Source organism: Heterodontus francisci, chromosome 9, assembly GCF_036365525.1.
Source record: "Heterodontus francisci isolate sHetFra1 chromosome 9, sHetFra1.hap1, whole genome shotgun sequence".
Taxonomy (NCBI): domain Eukaryota; kingdom Metazoa; phylum Chordata; class Chondrichthyes; order Heterodontiformes; family Heterodontidae; genus Heterodontus; species Heterodontus francisci.
Genome location: NC_090379.1, coordinates 11,031,777 through 11,048,924, shown reverse-complemented (window position 1 = coordinate 11,048,924; position 17,148 = coordinate 11,031,777). Strand labels below are relative to the sequence as shown.

The 17,148-nt window shown below is 43.7% G+C and overlaps 1 protein-coding gene across 3 annotated transcripts in view; it reads right to left on the bottom strand.

Moving 5' to 3' along the window:
- ccdc88c (coiled-coil domain containing 88C) overlaps positions 1–17,148 on the bottom strand; it is a 298,794-nt gene that overhangs the window by 86,666 nt on the left and 194,980 nt on the right. For all 3 annotated transcript variants that reach the window (XM_068038543.1, XM_068038546.1, XM_068038545.1), the window contains 6 exons: positions 15,588–15,734; positions 14,708–14,852; positions 9,798–9,982; positions 8,001–8,138; positions 5,213–6,283; positions 461–588 (listed from right to left, as the gene is read on the bottom strand). In XM_068038543.1, the coding sequence (XP_067894644.1) occupies positions 461–588; positions 5,213–6,283; positions 8,001–8,138; positions 9,798–9,982; positions 14,708–14,852; positions 15,588–15,734 (1,814 nt within the window). The remainder of the gene's footprint in view (positions 1–460; positions 589–5,212; positions 6,284–8,000; positions 8,139–9,797; positions 9,983–14,707; positions 14,853–15,587; positions 15,735–17,148) is intronic.

Sequence of the window (17,148 nt, the reverse complement as noted above, 5' to 3'; positions counted from 1 at the left end):
ATAACTTCACTACTTTTAAATTTGATATCCCAGAAATAAACCCCAATGCTCTGTTAGCATTTTAATTGCTTTTCTGACCTACGATGCTGCTTTTGATGATTTGTATACCTGTACCCCTAGATCCCTTTGTTCTTCTACCCCATTATTTTCTAAAGTGTAGGAGTAACATCTCACATCTACGCTAAAGTTCACTTGTCACTTAACTGCCCAGTCTACAAGTTTTCTAATGACTTCTTGTATTATGTGGCATTCTTCCTCAGTGTTAGCTGACAGGTGTGTTCCAGATCCTTTTTAAAGGAATGAATTGACCCACAATTAGCCTGTAGTCTACTGTACACATCCAATAGTCTCTCTGGTAACTTACGAACCATTGCAAGTATAGCAGATAGTGAAGGACAGACTAGAGGAAGTATGCTACTTTATAAACAAATGACTCCAGTAGGAAGAGGGGTCTCCTTACTTATCATCGCTGTTGTGTTCCTCTTGTAGAAGTCTCTCTTTGGTCAAACCAATTTTCTCCAACTCCTGATTAAGCTTTTCCAATTCATTGGAAAGCTGTTGACTCTTGAGTTTCTCGTTGACGAGATCCTGGAATAGAGACGTACCCATTAGGTCCTCTCTCCTCACTATCCAAGGCCCCAAACACTCCTTTCAGGTGAAGCAGCGATTTTACTTGTACTTCTTTCAATTTAGTATACTGTACTTGCTGCTCACAATGTGGTCTCCTCTACACTGGGGAGACCAAACGCAGATTGGGTGACCGCTTTGCGGAACACCTCTGCTCAGTCCGAAAGCATGACCCCGAGCTTCCAGCTGCTGGCCATTTCAACACATACCCATGCCCACATCTCTGTCCTGGGATTGCTGCTGTGTTCCAGTGAACATCAATGCAAGCTCGAGGAACAGCATCTCATTTACCGATTAGGCAAGCTACAGCCAGCCGGACTGAACATTGAGTTCAATAATTTCAGAGCATGACAGACCCCCTCTTTTATTTTTAGTTATTTTTTATTTCTTTATTTTATTTTAGTTTGTTTGTTTCTACTGTGCCTACCCACTGTTTTTTTCATGTTTGTGCTTGGGACCAGTGCTGTTCATTTTTCTTTCAATTAACACCCTCTCTGCACTAATGCTCTGTCTTTCACTACACTATTCACATACCGTTTGCCTTTGCTCCATGACCTTCTGGTCAGTTATTCTCTGTGATCTTGTCCTATCAACACCTTCCCTTTTGTTCTCTTTGCCCCACCCCTACTTTACTTGCTTAAAACCTATTACATTTCTAACATTTGCCAGTTATGATGAAGGCATTGGTATTTAGAAATCTGCCAATCTCTGCTTTATACATACTCAATGACTGAGCTTCCACAGCCCTCTGGGGTAGGGAATTCCTAAGATGCCCTCTAGTTTTGCTCTTCACCAGAAATGAAAACATTCTCTCTCTCTCTACTCTATCAAAACCTTCCATAATTTTTAAGACCTCTAATAAGACATCCCTCAGCCTTCTCTGTTCAAGAGAAAAGAGACCCAGTCTGTTCATCCTTTCCTCACAGTTCTGGTATCACGCTTAAAAATCTTCTCTGCACTGACCTGAAACATTAACTCTGCTGCTCTCTCCACAGATGCTGCCAGACCTGCTGAGCATTTCCAGCATTTCTTGTTTTTATTACACATTAGGTCAGACCAATGTTAATAGATCACCAACATTGGGCGCACTGGTAATCCAATCACCAGCAGAATCGAGAGAAAATAATCCAGAGCAGATTCTGACGCCCAAGGCAGAGGTCCCTCTTGCACATGGATTACTGTGTACAGTACTAGTCACCTTATTTTTAAAAAGATCGAGGCACCGGTGAGGATGCAGAGAAGATTTTTAAGCAGGATACCAGAACTGTGAGGTTATACCCTATCAGGAAAGGATGGACAGACTGGGTCTCTTTTCTCTTGAAAAGAGAAGGCTAAGGGATGTCCTTGTTGGAGGTCTTTAAAATTATGGAAGGTTTTGATAGAGTAGAGAGAGAGAGAATGTCTTTATTTCTGGCGAAGAGCAAAACTAGAGGGCATCTTAGGAATTCCCTACCCCAGAGGGCTGTGGAAGCTCAGTCATTGAGTATGTATAAAGCAGAGATTAACAGATTTCTAAATACCAATGACTTAAAGGGATATGGGAATAGTGTGGGGAAAAAGCATTGAAGTGGATGATCAGTCATGATCGTATGGAATGATGGAGCAGGCTCGAAGGGCTGAATGGCCATCTCCTATGTTCCTTACAACATAAGATAGTCACCAAGAAATCAAATAAGGAATTCAGAAGAAACGTCTTTACCCAGAGCGTGCTGAGAATGCGGAACTTGCTACCGCATAGAGTAGCTGAGGTGAATTCTATAGAAGCATTTAAGGGAAGCTATGTAAACATATGCGGGAAAAGGGAATAGAGGGTTATGCTGAAAACATTTGATGAGGAAGGATAGATTGAGGCTGGAGTGCAGCATAAACACCAGCATGGGACTGATTTGGCCAAATGGCCTGTTCCTGTGCTGTATATTGTGTGTAATACAACTCTTAAGTCACACCTTCAAAATGAAGGAGAGATGTTGAGAGAGGCTACAAGTAAAAATGAACAGAAATGAGGGTCCTAGTGTTCTTAATTATGAATTCTCAGAGTTAAACTTGTATTGGTTAGATGATGATGAAGGAGCTAATTCTGATTTTTAAAATACCAAAATGTAGACCTGGTAGGCTATTAACTGGGACTGAAAGCTAAACTAGAGGACATGGGTCTTACACTTAATAAACTACAGGTGAAATTTGAGATTAGAGGGAACTTTTGTGTGGTAGTTGTGGCTATGTGGACTACATGTCCATCTAAAGCAATTAACACCAACAATAAATCTTAATGCTCCTTCTTAGAAGTTCAGTTCATATGTCAACCACTCTGCATCAAGATGTTTTTCATGTCTAACCCTTGGTGCTCCTGTCCAACTGTTCTGGAGTTACCTTTTCTACATGGATTACTATTTTGTACAAACACACACTTTAAAAAAAAAAAAATTGTTCTCAGGATGTGAGCATCACTAGCAAGATCAGTATTTATCGCCCATCCCTAATTGCCCTCGAGAAGGTGATAGTGAGCTGCCTTCTTGAACCGCTGCAGTCCACATGATGCAAGTACACCTACAGTGTTACTGCAGCAGTTTAATATAACTGAGTGGCTTGCTAGGCCATTTCAGAGGGTAATTAAGAGTCCACCACATTGCTGTGGGTGTCACGTGTAAACCAGACTGGGTAAAGATAGCAGATTTGCTTCCTGGAAAGGCAGAAGGGAATCAGATGCATTTTACAGAAATCTGGTAGTTTCATGATTATTAATGAGACTATCATTTTATTCCAGATTTATTAACTGAATTTAAATTTCCCCAGCTGCCATGGTGGGATTTGAACTCATGTCTGGGCCTCTGGATTACTAGTTCGCTAATATTACCACTATGATACCACCCCCTCAAGATTCCTTCTCAATGAACTGTTCTCCAGCTAAAGAACCAGAATATCTCCAGTTTTTTTTTATCCGTACCCAGTCCTCTGACACCAAGTAGTAGCCCATGGCTCTTCTCTGCATAGCCTTTCAGGCTTGAATGGTTTTGATGACAGAGCTGGACATGGTACTCAAGCTTTGGTCTGGCCAGAGCCAGTTTAAGTATGACTTCCTCCTACTCTGTCCTGACCCACACTATTCTGCATTGTCTGAATATTCAGCATTGTGTTTGATTAGATTAGATTAGATTAGAGATACAGCACTGACACAGGCCCTTCGGCCCACCGAGTCTGTGCCGAACATCAACCACCCATTTATACTAATCCTACACTAACCCCATATTCCTACCAAACATCCCCACCTGTCCCTATATTTCCCTACCACCTACCTACACTAGTGACAATTTATAATGGCCAATTTACCTACCAACCTGCAAGTCTTTTGGCTTGTGGGAGGAAACCGGAGCACCCGGAGAAAACCCACGCAGACACAGGGAGAACTTGCAAACTCCACACAGGCAGTACCTGGAATCGAACCCGGGCCCCTGGAGCTGTGAGGCTGCGGTGCTAACCACTGCGCCACTGCCGCCGGTTTGTTAATTATTGCTCCACAGAGACTGAACATATTACGACATTTCAGTCTACCAAAGTGCCCTCAATCTCTGAATTACACTTCTAGCTATATCCACATCACTTACGGAACACAATGCCCACTTTTCCTTCCTTCTTTTATACTTACCTATATTGAATTTCTTCTGCTACTGTTTTGCTGACAGCTTTTATCGAGTTCATTCTGTGGATCCTCACCACCAACTGCTTTGCCCTCCCCCGCACCTATGTTTATTAATAATCAGGAATCTCACCAATTTGAACTTCGAAATATAAAACATTAATGTAAACTGCAAAACTTGAAGCCTCAGCATCAATCGCTGGACACACAATCATCGCCCTGCACACCCCTCCTACACCCAAAACAGTGAGACTGCAGAAAGGGAGCATGGTTAAAAATTAGAATATAACTCCAGTCAGGTATGCTTGCCAGTATATTACATACACCAACCAGTTCAGTATCCCATACCAAAAACTTTGCCCCCCTTTCTACCTCACTTGCTCCTCCTCTCCCACTTCACACAGCCTCCATAAAGAAAAGATACAAGTGCTTTAGATTTAATGGTTATTGGACAGTGTCATTTTGACTTGTTTACACTCAAATTAGAGATTCTTTTCCCTTCTCCCTCTTTCCTACACCCTCCACTGCTCTACCAAAAGCACTGGATCTTGTTACCATGGCAGCCTTCTCTCCTTTTTCAAGCAGAGAGTTTAAAGCAGAATTGGCAGGCTATTCAAAGATAAATCACATTTGAGCCTGGTCCTTTCCTCATTGTGCTCAAGCACTTGCCATTCAGCAGTGATCAGGAGTGGGAACCTTGTGTATATTTTTAAAGACACACCCTCCTCCACTGACTGAAATTGGCAGACTCGAAGACCAGGGCTCACATTTGGCAAGTATACAGTCTGTTTGGTTCAATGCCACACTGCTAGACCAGGACACCAAAAACAAGCAGAGTCAAGGGTTGACTTGAGGGTAAGTACAAGATGCTCATATTTTGTCCTGCGAAAGAGGTTAAAACAAATTGAGGGACCATTTAGTATCAATAAGGCAGATCTCCACATCGCCTACCTCTCTCAGTGTAGCAAGTGTCCTCTTATTAATTGTAGCTTGCTTGAACAGTTCTTTATTGTCAACTTCCAGCTCCTTCACCTTGTTCGTGGTCTCCTTGAATTTGCCCACTTCCTTTTCCAGTGTTCTCTTTTCCTTCTCCATGCTCGACAGTTTTAGACTATTCTCATCTAAGATTGTATCTTTCAGTTCTACCTGCTGCCGCAACCGTTTGTTCTCTCTGTCCAATGTCTTCTTGTCCTTTTCAAGTTGTGCAGCTTCATGCTCCAACACCTTGTTGTCCTTTTCTAGCTTCTCCAGTCTTTTGCTGGAGATCTTCAGCTCCTCCAAGTTCTTCTGCAGAATGTGATTTTCATTCTCGGTGTCCTGTAGATCCTTCTCAAGTTGTTGGATCTTTGCGTTACTGTTATCCAGAACCTGCTGAAGTCTCTGGTTTTCAGAATCCAGACTTTGGTAGCTAATTTCCAATCGTTCAGATTTCCGATTCAAGGTCCTCAATGATTCCACATTTTTCCTCAGTTCACCCTTCTCCTTTTCCAGTTCACGGTTCTCCATTTCTAATTTGATTAATTTTGTTCTTGTGAACTTCAATGTTTCCACCATCCTCCTCAGCTCCAAGTTCTCCTCATCCAACTGCTTATTGTCCTTCTCTACAGTTTCCAACTTGATAGACACATTTTGCAAGCTATTGAGAGACTTCTTGAGTTTGTTATTCTCCAACTCGAGGTTTGAATTATCTTGTTCAAGGGACCTAACATTCTCACATGTGATCTTCAAAGAAGCCACCTGTTTCTGAAGTTTTTCATTCTCTTGCTCAAGTTTGTGAACATCTTTCTCCAGTGCTTCTGCCTTTTCCTCTTTCTCTTTGTAGTGTAGGAGTTCCTTATGGGCTTGTTTCTTTTCAAACTCAAGTTTGGCTAGCTTGCCACTAGTCTCTGTGATGGTCTCATGAAGGGTTTTATTCTCCTTCTCTATGTCCTTCACTCTTGCATCAGCACTGATTTGAGAACGTTCCCTAAGTGAACAGACTGTCTGCTTTAAGTGTTCATTCTCTTCCTGCAGTTCCTTTACCTGGATACGAAGGATCAGAGAAACTATCAGTAACAGTCCCCCAGCTCAAATGAAAATGAAAACACTGAAGAATCAAGCAACAGGAGAAAGGTCAGACTCTACACATCTCAAAACATATTCCCAACCCACACAGACTTTTATTTCCATCCCCCCCCACCCACCCCCCAACACAGCAAGTTAAGATGTGGAACACACAACCTGAAAGTACAGTGGATTCAGATTCCATAGGAATTTTCAAAAGCAATTGGATATGCACTTGACGTTGACAAATGTGCAGAGTTATGGGGAAAAAGCTAGGGTGTGACACTAAACTGGACAGATTTCGAGGAGCCAGCACAGGCACAAATGGCATAATGTCCTCCTTCTGTGCTGCAAGATTCTATGAACATAAGGAGAATCAGACCATTGTACGTTTTTAATCTCTTCTAATGACCAGTTAGAAAAACATGGGATTAGATTATTGGATGGATGGATAGATATACAAGAACGAACAATGGGGAAATACGTCTCGTGTGTCAATTAATACCAGACAGATCTATTATGGTAAAAACAGGTGCTTTCAAAAGCTGACACACATCAGCCTTTCTCTGTCAACCCGTTATCAGATTCTGGCTGTGTGCTGACAGTAAGAGACTATTGAGTTTCAGATTTTGTGGCAGCATAGAATAAAATTTTGATCTATGGCAAAATTTGGCCTTTGCAGTTTGGCCCCCCGATCACATCGAATGCATCAAGAGTATAAAGAATCTTCTTTGAGGAAACACACTCTCATCTTTCTCCGCTGGCTTCATCATGCAGCAAGGTGAAGATTATGAGAATTAGAAAACGCAACAGTTTCCCATTACAGGCACCAGCTACTTGTGTGACATGCTCCCACCCCAGATACAGAACACTTTGATTAAATGTGCCTCTATGCTGATCATCAATGTAATTTTCAACCTTGGAAGCAAATCCTCTACTGCACGATTTCACACACCAGCATTCGTCTGGTTTCTCCCGAGTAAGATTGCCAAATTAATGCGGTCCTATAGGAAACTAGCTTGAGACTGTCCAAATTCAGTTTGTGTAGGACCTTACAGTCAAAAGGCAGAAGGGACATTCATAAAATGCCCAGGAAGTCTGATAACGTGGTGCTGATCGCAAACCATGTGTACCAGTTAAAGTCAGCACTCGACCTTGGGAGTTACACAAACAATGTCCCAAGGAGCGTTATCAAACAGAAGTTGAAACCGAGTTACATAAGGAAATATAATTTTAAGGAGCTTCTTAAAAGGAGAGAGAGAGAGAGAGAGGGGGGAGGGAATTTCAAAGATCAGGGCCTAGTTAGCTGAAGGCATGTCTGCCAATGGTGGAGCGATTAAAATCAAGGATGCTCAAGACGCCAGAATTGAAGGAATGCAGACAGCTGGGAGGGTTGTGAAGCTTCAGGAGGTTGGAGAGATGAGGAGGGGTGAGGCCATGGAGGGATTTGAAAACAAAGACAATTTTTAAATCAAGGGGTTGGCAGACTGGGAACAAATACAGGTCAGTGAGCATGGGGTTGATGAGCGAATATAACGGTGGGAGTTAGAATGCAGGCAGCAGAGCTTTGGATGAGCTCAAGATTATGGAGGGTGCATGGTGGGAAGCAGAAGCAAAATGCACTTTACAGTAGCACAACTGTTAGTATAACTGTGACTTGAATGTTCAGCACACTTATGTCATTCTCTAGTTTTACCCGTCTCTCTTTTTCAGCTCGGAGAGCCTCCATGCTTTCCTTTAGCTGGGATTTGTCTTGCAGAAGCTCCTCACTCAGGCTGCCCATGTCTTGGTTACTTTGTTTCTCCTGATCAAGTTCAGATTGAAGTTTCCCCACCTGAAAACACAGTAGCGATCAAAATAGGATTTGGTCAACATGCGGTAAAAAAGGCAAATGGTATGTTGGTCTTCATAGTGACAGGATTCGAGTGCAGGAGCAGGGATGTCTTGCTGCAATTATACAGGGCCTTGGTGAGGCCACACCTGGAATATTGTGTGCAGTTTTGGTCTCTGTATCTCAGGAAGGATGTTCTTGCTGTAGAGGGAGTGCAGCGAAGGTTTACCAGACTGATTCCTGGGATGGTAGGACTGACGTATGAGGAGAGATTGAGTCGGTTAGGATTATATTCGCTGGAGTTCAGAAGAGTGAAGGGGGGATCTCATAGAAACCTATAAAATTCTAACAGGACTTGACAAGGTAGATGTAGGAAGGATGTTCCCGATGGTGGAAGAGTCCTGAACCAGGGGTCATAATCTAAGGATATGGGGTAAACCTTTCAGGACTGAGATGAGGAGAAATTTCTTCACCCAGAGAGTGGTGATCCTGTGGAATTCGCTACCACAGAAAGCAGTTGAGGCCAAAACATTGAATGTTTTCAAAAAGGAGTTAGATATAGCTCTTGGGTCTAAAGGGATCAAATGGTATGGGGCAAAAGCGGGGACAGGTTACTGAGTTGGATGATCAGCCATGATCGTAATGCATGGCAGAGCAGGCTTGAAGGGCCAAATGGCCTACTCCTGCTCCTATTTTCTATGTTTCTATGACTTGCATTTCTATAGCGCCTTTCACAAGCTCCGAACGTCCTAAAGCACTACACCCAACAAAGTACTTTTGAAGTGTAGTCACTATTGTAATTTAGGAAACACAGCAGCCAATGTGTGCACAGCAAGCTCCCACATACACAGCAATGTGATAATGATTAGAACCTCAGTTTCTGGTGATGTTACTTGAAGGATAAATATTGGCCAGGACACTGGGGAGAGCTCCTCTGCTGTTTTGTGTAATATTGCCATGGGGGCAGACACAGCCTCAGATAAACTTCTCATCCAGGTGAATGGCAAAAGAACCAATGGCAACATGAGGAGAAGTTTTTTTATGCAGTGAGTGGTTAGGATCTGGAATGCATTGCCTGAGTGTGTGGTGGAGGCAGGTTCAATGAAGGCATTCAAAAGGGACTGGGATAGCACCCGACCAGAAGATAATTGCAGGGCTACAGGGAAAGGGGGCAGGGATAGTGGGACTAGCTGAGTTGCTAGGGAGAGCTGGCACAGACACGACAGGCTGAATGGCCTCCTTCTGTGCTGTAACCATTCTATGATTCTGATTCATCCAAAGGACGACACCTCCGACACTGCAGCATTCTCCCAGTACTACCGAGTGTCTGCCTGGATTAAATGCACAAGTCTCTGGAGTGGGGCTTGAACCACGCCCTTCTGACTCAGAGGTGAGAGTGCTAACCATACGGCCATGGCTGAGAATGCGAGGCCAAACAGTCACTCTGGCCCATTGTTCCAATCGACTATGTACAATTTCCTTCGCCACAATGCAATCTCTTCTAGGTAGCATTGGGGGAGGGAGCAGATGGCAGCATGCTTTTGGCTTCAGAAAGCAACTTGAAATGAATATACATGGGATTTCTTGGCTGAATAATGTTTGGTATACATAAGGCTTCCTAAACTGTATAACAGGCATGACGCCCAGATGCCCATTTCAAACCTTAATATTAAGAAGCTCGCTCTCTTTCTCCAGCTCCACAATTCTAGCATTGCTTTCCTCTGCCGCCAGTAAAGCTTGTTGGAGCTCCTGAACATCATGTTGCAGACTCTGGTTCTCCTTCTCCAGCTTCAGGATCCGACTCAATGCAGACTCATTCATCTCAAGCACAAATGACTTGCGACTGGCTGCAAAAAGATCACATACAAGGGGAGACTCATTAGAGATGTTCAAAATTCTCAGCGGTTTTGATAAAGGAAAGGAGAAACTGTCTCCAGTGGCAGGCGGGTCAGTAAACCAGACGCCTCAGATTTAAGGCAAAAGAACTAGAGGGGAGATGAGGAGAATATTTTTATGCAGCAAGTTACGATGATAGAGTCATTTATGGCACAGAAGGAGTTCATTCGGCCCATCGAGTACCTGCTGGCTCTGTAGATCTGGAATGCGCTGCCTGGTGGAGGCAGATTCAATCGTAACTTTCAAAAGGGAACTGGATAAATACTTCCAAAGGGAAATATTTAGAGAGATGTGGAGAAAGAGAAAGGGAAATTAAACTAATTGGGTAGCTCTTTCAAGGAGCCAACACAGGCTCTGTGTTACAAAATTCTATGATTCTAAGGAGAGGGCAGAGAAAGACAGTCAAAAGAAGACGATGCAGAGCAATAAATCAGTAGTACAGTGAAATCAGAAGTACACCAAGGCTGTAATATTTAAGATAAGGTCTTCCAACATGAAGGGGGAGCATTAAGTGCTATAAGCCTATGAATGATTGTAACTTCAGCTTCAGATGGTCCCCAGAGAAAAGATTCCCGAACAACGATGCTTCAAACTCTTGTTACGCCAGAACAGTCTTGAATTTCATTTCCTCAGGACTGCACTGGAGGGTCAGCCTGGATTATATGGTCAAATCTCAGGGGTGAGAGCACTATCCACTGAGACAGGACTGGTACCTGAAGGATGTTAGAGGCATGGAAAAACTGTACCATTACAGGAATGTGAGGTTATCGTTGCGAGGAGAGGAACAAGAAATTGGATTGGAACAGAACTCTAAAGAGCTCAGTGCCCTCAACAGACACAAATATCAAAGTGTCCCATTCCCCATCCTGATGAGCACAAAACCCTGGCAAGTGTTCGACAAAGAGAATTAACTCTAATGCAGCTACTTAAAAGTTTGGAAGGAAATGTGCATGGCTTCAAATTTTTTTTTTTATTCATTCATGGGATGTGGGCATCACTGGCCAGGCCAGCATTTATTGCCCATCCCTAATTGCCCTTGAGAAGGTGGTGGTGAACTGCAGTCCATTTGGGGTAGGTACACCCACAGTGCTATTAGGAAAGGAGTTCCAGGATTTTGACCCAGCAACAGTGAAGGAACGGCGATATAGTTCCAAGTGTGTGACTTGGACGGGAACTTGCAGGTGGTGGTGTTCCCATGCATCTGCTGCTCTTGTCCTTTGAGGTGGTAGAGGTCGCGGGTTTGGAAGGTGCTGTCTAAGGAGCCTTGGTGCGTTACTGCAGTGCATCTTGTAGATGGTACACACTGCTGCCACTGTGCATCGGTGGTGGAGGGAGGGCCAATCAAGGGGGCTGCTTTGCTCTGGATGGTGTCAAGCTTCTTGAGTGTTGTTGGAGCTGCACCCATCCAGGCAAGTGGACAGTATTCCATCACACTCCTGAGTTGTGCCTTGTAGATGGTGGAGGCTTTGGGGAGTCAGGAGGTGAGTTACTCGCCGCAGGATTCCTAGCCTCTGACCTTCTCTTGTAGCCACTGTATTTATATGGCTACTCCAGTTCAGTTTCTGGTCAATGGTAGCCCTTTAGGATGTTGATAGTGGGGGATTCAGCGATGGTAATGCCATTGAATGTCAAGGGGAGATGGTTAGATTCTCTCTTGTTGGAGATGGTCATTGCCCGGCATTTGTGTGGCGCGAATGTTACTTGCCACTAATCAGCCTAAACCTGGATTGTGTTTTGCATACACTAAGTAAGGGTACATTTGAACTACAGATTTAACACAAGTATGAAGCAATTCCAGCTTCATACCAACACTAAACTGACACACTTCTGTCAAACATCCAGCTGGAATTACGACCCCTCATTGAGAAGTAACCAGGATATAAACATGACATGTTAAATGTCCTGTTTTTGTACTCCAGTGATTCAGGTGGATGTTTAAACAGATCCGATGGGACCAAAGAAGAGGGATGTGCTCACTCGTTATCTCTTGGTCACCATTCATCTCTCAACCAACACTGCCAAAAAGCAAGCTGGTTAACCAGTCAGTCACCTTGCTGCTATTTGTAGGGTGCTGAAAACACAGGTGACTGCTCCATTTGCCTACATAAGAACAATTGCTGCACTCTAAAAACAATTTATTGTGTGAATTAAGTTTTGACATGGAATTATAAGCAATAGAGGGGGAAGCCGTCGAGTCAGAACCGGCTACAGGTTGAAACAATGTGCAGAGAAGACTGGTTAATTCTTTGATGAAATATGACAACAGTTCTGGAGGGAAGAGAAAGGATAGAATTCTGTTGAAGGAGGAGCTGTTCAAGATCATCAGCAAAAAAGCCGAATGCAGACGAGGAGAATTTTTTTTTTAAATGCAGTGAGTTGTTGTGATCTGGAATGCACAGCCTGAAAGGGTAGTTGAAGCAGATTCAATAGTAACTTTCAAATGGGAATTGGATATAGAGTGGAAAATGAAAAATTTGGAGGGCTATGAGGAAAGAGCAGGGGAGTGGGACAAATGGGATAGCTCTTTCAAACAGCCGGCACAGGGACAATGGGGTGACAAATGGCCTTCTGTACTATACCTTTCTATATAGTTATTGGGAGAAAGAGCAACTAACTTTGAAAATGAGGAAAACTGTGGATATGCAACTAAATACAAGTACGATTTTGTCACTGAATATAAAAACCAAAGGTTTCAATTTCCAAAATAAAAACCACACTTACCCATCCTCAACTCCACAATCAGATTCCTTTTTGAATCAAGGCCAATTTTAAAATAGTCAGTAATTACCGTCATCACAGGTAAACAGCAATTCCACAAAGAAGGAAGTCAGCACAGTGAAAGTTACACTTTCAGCACAGTGAGGACTCCTTAACAGATGTTGCCGAAAATTTTTCCACAAAATAAAGCCACAGAAACTTCACAATTAAAACACACCTAAGGCTCAAAAGGCAATTTTCTTGGACAATATTCAGGCTTGGGATCAGGGCAAGTAATATCCACGCCACACAAGTGCCAGGCAATTACCATCTCCAACAAGAGAGAATCTAACCATCTCTCCTTGACTTTCAGTCAAATTACCATCACTGAATCCCCCACTATCAACATCTTGGGGTTACCTTTGATCCAGAACTTAACTGGACCAGCCACATAAATACTGTGGCTACAAGAGCAGGTCAGAGGCTGGGAATTCTGCAGTGAGTAACTCACCTCCTGTCTCCCCAAAGCCCGGATGGGTGCAGCTTCAGCAACACTCAAGAAGTTCACCATCATTTAGGACAAAACAGCCCACTTGATTGGCACCCCATCCATCACCTTAACCATTCACTCCCTTCATCACTGACACACAGTGTCAGCAGTGTGTACCATCTACAAGATGTACTACAGCAACTTGCCAAAGCTCATTTGACAACACCTTCCAAACCCAGGACCTCTTCGACCTAGAAGGACAAGGGCAGCAGATGCATGGGAATACCACCACCTGCAAGTTCCCCTCCAGGTCACACACCATCCCGACTTGGAACTACATCACTGTCATTGGGTCAAAATCCTGGAACTCCTTTCCTAACAGCACTGTCGGTGTACCTACACCCCAATGACTGCAGTGGATCAAGAAGGCAGCTCACCACCACCTTCTCAAGGACAATTAGGGATGGAAAATAAATGCTGGCCTAGTCAGCGATGCCCATGCCTCATGAATGAATGAATAAAAAAAGTGAATGCATCTTCAGTAATGCCAGGAAAATGATTTTTTCCATCTGCATCTTCACTCCCAAAGTAGGGACACTCGAAGCATGAATGACAAGGCTATTTTGGGATGGAGTTTTGAAAGGAAGGTCAATACATTCTGAAGAGCTTTTTGGTGCAGGTTTGAAGAGTTTAGTTGCTTTCAGACCTACACAAAAACCCTCTCCTACTGACCTAAGCTCTGATTAGGAGCTTGATAATGGGGATTGCTGAAGGGAAAGTTTGTTTGGTCATCAGTTCATTTCTTATCCATTCTACAAGCATTTGTTCAATGATGGAATTGCAGATATTTTCTCCATCACGGGGCTGTTCACATCTAAGTAGTTCTAAAGAATTCTCTTTTGTCAGAAATCATTGCTGCAGGTCGATACTATCCCAGGAGGCCAACAGAGCTCTAACGAGAAGTTTCTTTTGCAAATTAAAAAAAAAAAATTCTACTCCATTCTGTGCACTTTTGCAAAGCTGGAATTTTATTGTTCATTTCCTAGAGGGATTGTGATACAATTGGTTCGCTGGGACATTTCAGAGGGCAGTTGAGAGTCAATCAAGTTGGTGTGGGACCGGAGTCACATATAGACCACAGCAGGTCAGGACGGCAGGTTTCTATCCTCAAAAGAGGCAGCACTGAACTAGCTGTGCTGTTTTGACAATACGAAAGCTTCACGGCCACTTTTACTTCACTTTTACCAGCTTTTTAAAACTGAATTCAAAGACTCAAATTGCTATGGTGGTCAATGAACTCTCTTTCCAATCTCTGAATCACTAGTCCAGCAAAGTAACCACTACACTGCTGTACCCTTGTTTAATTCCCCCTGCACCCTCCCCCACTACAACCTTCCATTAGAGTTCAATAGCCTCTCTCTGCCATTTAATCAATGATTGACGAATTACATCACTCAAGCTCAGTGATGGTGCATGAGGTGAAACCTACCATCCATGAGGTCGGTGCTCTTTGACATCTGCTCCAGCTCCCAACCCAGGTGTGCAGACTCATTCATGCTCTGTTTCTTCTCAATTTCCAGTACCATATTCTCCTCCAGAAGCTCTTCAATGCGCTTCCGATCAGCCTCCCGATCCTGGAAAACGTAGAAGGTGGACACAAGGATCTTTGTCAATTGTCTGGAACTTGACCGTCAGCCAGAGCACGTGCTCAGGTGGACGGCAGTAACCAGTGTCCATCCACCTCCCACCACATCCAACCACCGAGTGGACCAGCCGATTAAAGCACCTGGCATTGGCCCTGCATGGACGAGGGTGGTTCCACATTTAATTAACCAATCTCAGCCGTAGGGATGTGACAATTAGCCTCAGCCCACCCCCAGCTCCCTCACCACCCACCCCCCGCCCCCCCCCCAGGGTTCCTGACTGTAACCTAACAGACCCGTCTGGAAGACACAAGGGTGGGGCCCGTGGTGGGGAACATTGGAACAGGAGGAGGCCATTCAGCCCAATAAGCCTATTCCACTATTCAATTAGGTCACGGCTGATCTGCATCTTAACTCCCTCTTCAGGCCTTGGTTCTGTAATCCTGAATAGCCATGCCAAACAAAAATTACATGGAATGTGGGACTGCAGTCACATATAGCTAACAGGGGACCAGCATATCACGATAACAACACAGTGGGCAACTTAATACCAGTGAACCACACAGAGCACAAATTCTCACACTCACTGATGCAACTTTTAACAACATTCCAACCAAGAACCTCAATACTGAGATGCTAACCCATTGTTGGCCTTTAATAATATCTAACCGAGTGCAATGGGAGAATTATCATTGGTTTCTGTGATAAATATGGAGCAGCACTTGCCAGTTCAATATCCTGCAGTTTTGATTTGAGTTGCAGATTCTCTTTCTCCAAGTCGTGCAGCTTGTCACATCGAGCCCGTGCAATGATCAGTTGTTCCTCCAACATGGTCTTGGTCTCGATTAAGACTATATTGTCCTCGCGGAGTTCCTAGAGCAAGAACAGTTCAATTTAAAGCCTCCGTTGAGATCAACTCCTAAAGTCTTCACCAATTCCAAGTAAACTGAAGAATTGCATTTTTAGAAAACATTTTTTGGAGCATTTCTTTACCTACTCCCTGGAAACTCTCTTCCCATTCTGAAGTCAGTGATATGTACTCGCTTTTTAGTTTCTCATTCAAGGCATGCATGCATGAAGCTAGACACCAAGGGAGTAATTTTAACCTAACCCGACAGCGAGAAATGGAATCAGATCTCCTACCACTTTTATGCCCAGCTCGACTTTACTTTCTGTTGACTTCAATGGAGCATAAAATGGACAGGGTATAAACAGGAGGCTGAATTGGTAACGTCGGTTTTCCCATGGGCGGGATCGGTAAATATGAACTCCCCACATTCCCACTCCTCCCTCTAGCAGTACCCCCAGCCACTAGACCATCAGCAGGGCAAGTCAAAGTTATAACAAAAGTTTGCATTCATTATAGCAGTGCCCAAACTTCATTCACATAAATGAGAACATCAATTTCCATGACATCGTTTTGGTAATGCACAGGTTGTATGGTGGATTAACCATCAGAATGTCCCACTTTTCACAAAACCACAGCATCAGGTTCAAATGATAGGCTCAGCATTGCTGGTAACTATAGGGGGAAGGTAACGCCTACAAGCAGCGCTTTCTGTTTAGAGAAACACTTTATAAAAATTTGTTCCTGGGATGCGGATGTCACTGGCTAGGCCTGCATTTATTGCCCATCCCTAATTGCCCTTGAGAAGGTGGTGGTGAGCTGCCTTCTTGAACCGCTGCAGTCCATGGACACGTACAAAGTGTAATTTTGTTTACAAGTCCCAAAGTGGTTGCAGGGACAGTAGCTGGGCTAGGAGTTTGCTAACCCCACCACCGCCCCACCACCTCCCACCTCAGTAACCCACAATATTGACTTCAGGGTGCGGTATCTGGTGGGCAGCTAGAATTAGGCAGCTTCAGATTGGGCCCCAGCCAGAAGTGGAAGGCAAGACCCAACTCAGCATCCCAGCATCTCAGAAAATTGTTTTACTTTTTTTTTTAATTAAAAACAACTCAAAGTCTTTTTTTTTATAAAATGGGGAATACTTTGTACTAAGAACTAGAATGAGACTTTTCCTCCCGTTTTCAGTGTTTGTTTTTAAATTGAGAAACCTGGGTGAAAGGCCATGTGCTCCTGTGCAGGATAACATCCTGCTGAACAGAGCAAAGAGGGCAGATCATTACAGAGCAGCTAGATGATGCCAAGCCTGGGTTTATAAAGCCATTGAGCAGAATGGGCCGATATTCTTGGCAGTTTATAAGAATGAGATGTGATCGAATTGAAAATGTATAAACTTCTTTAAGGGCACATGACAAGGTAGATGCTGAGAGGCTGTTTCTC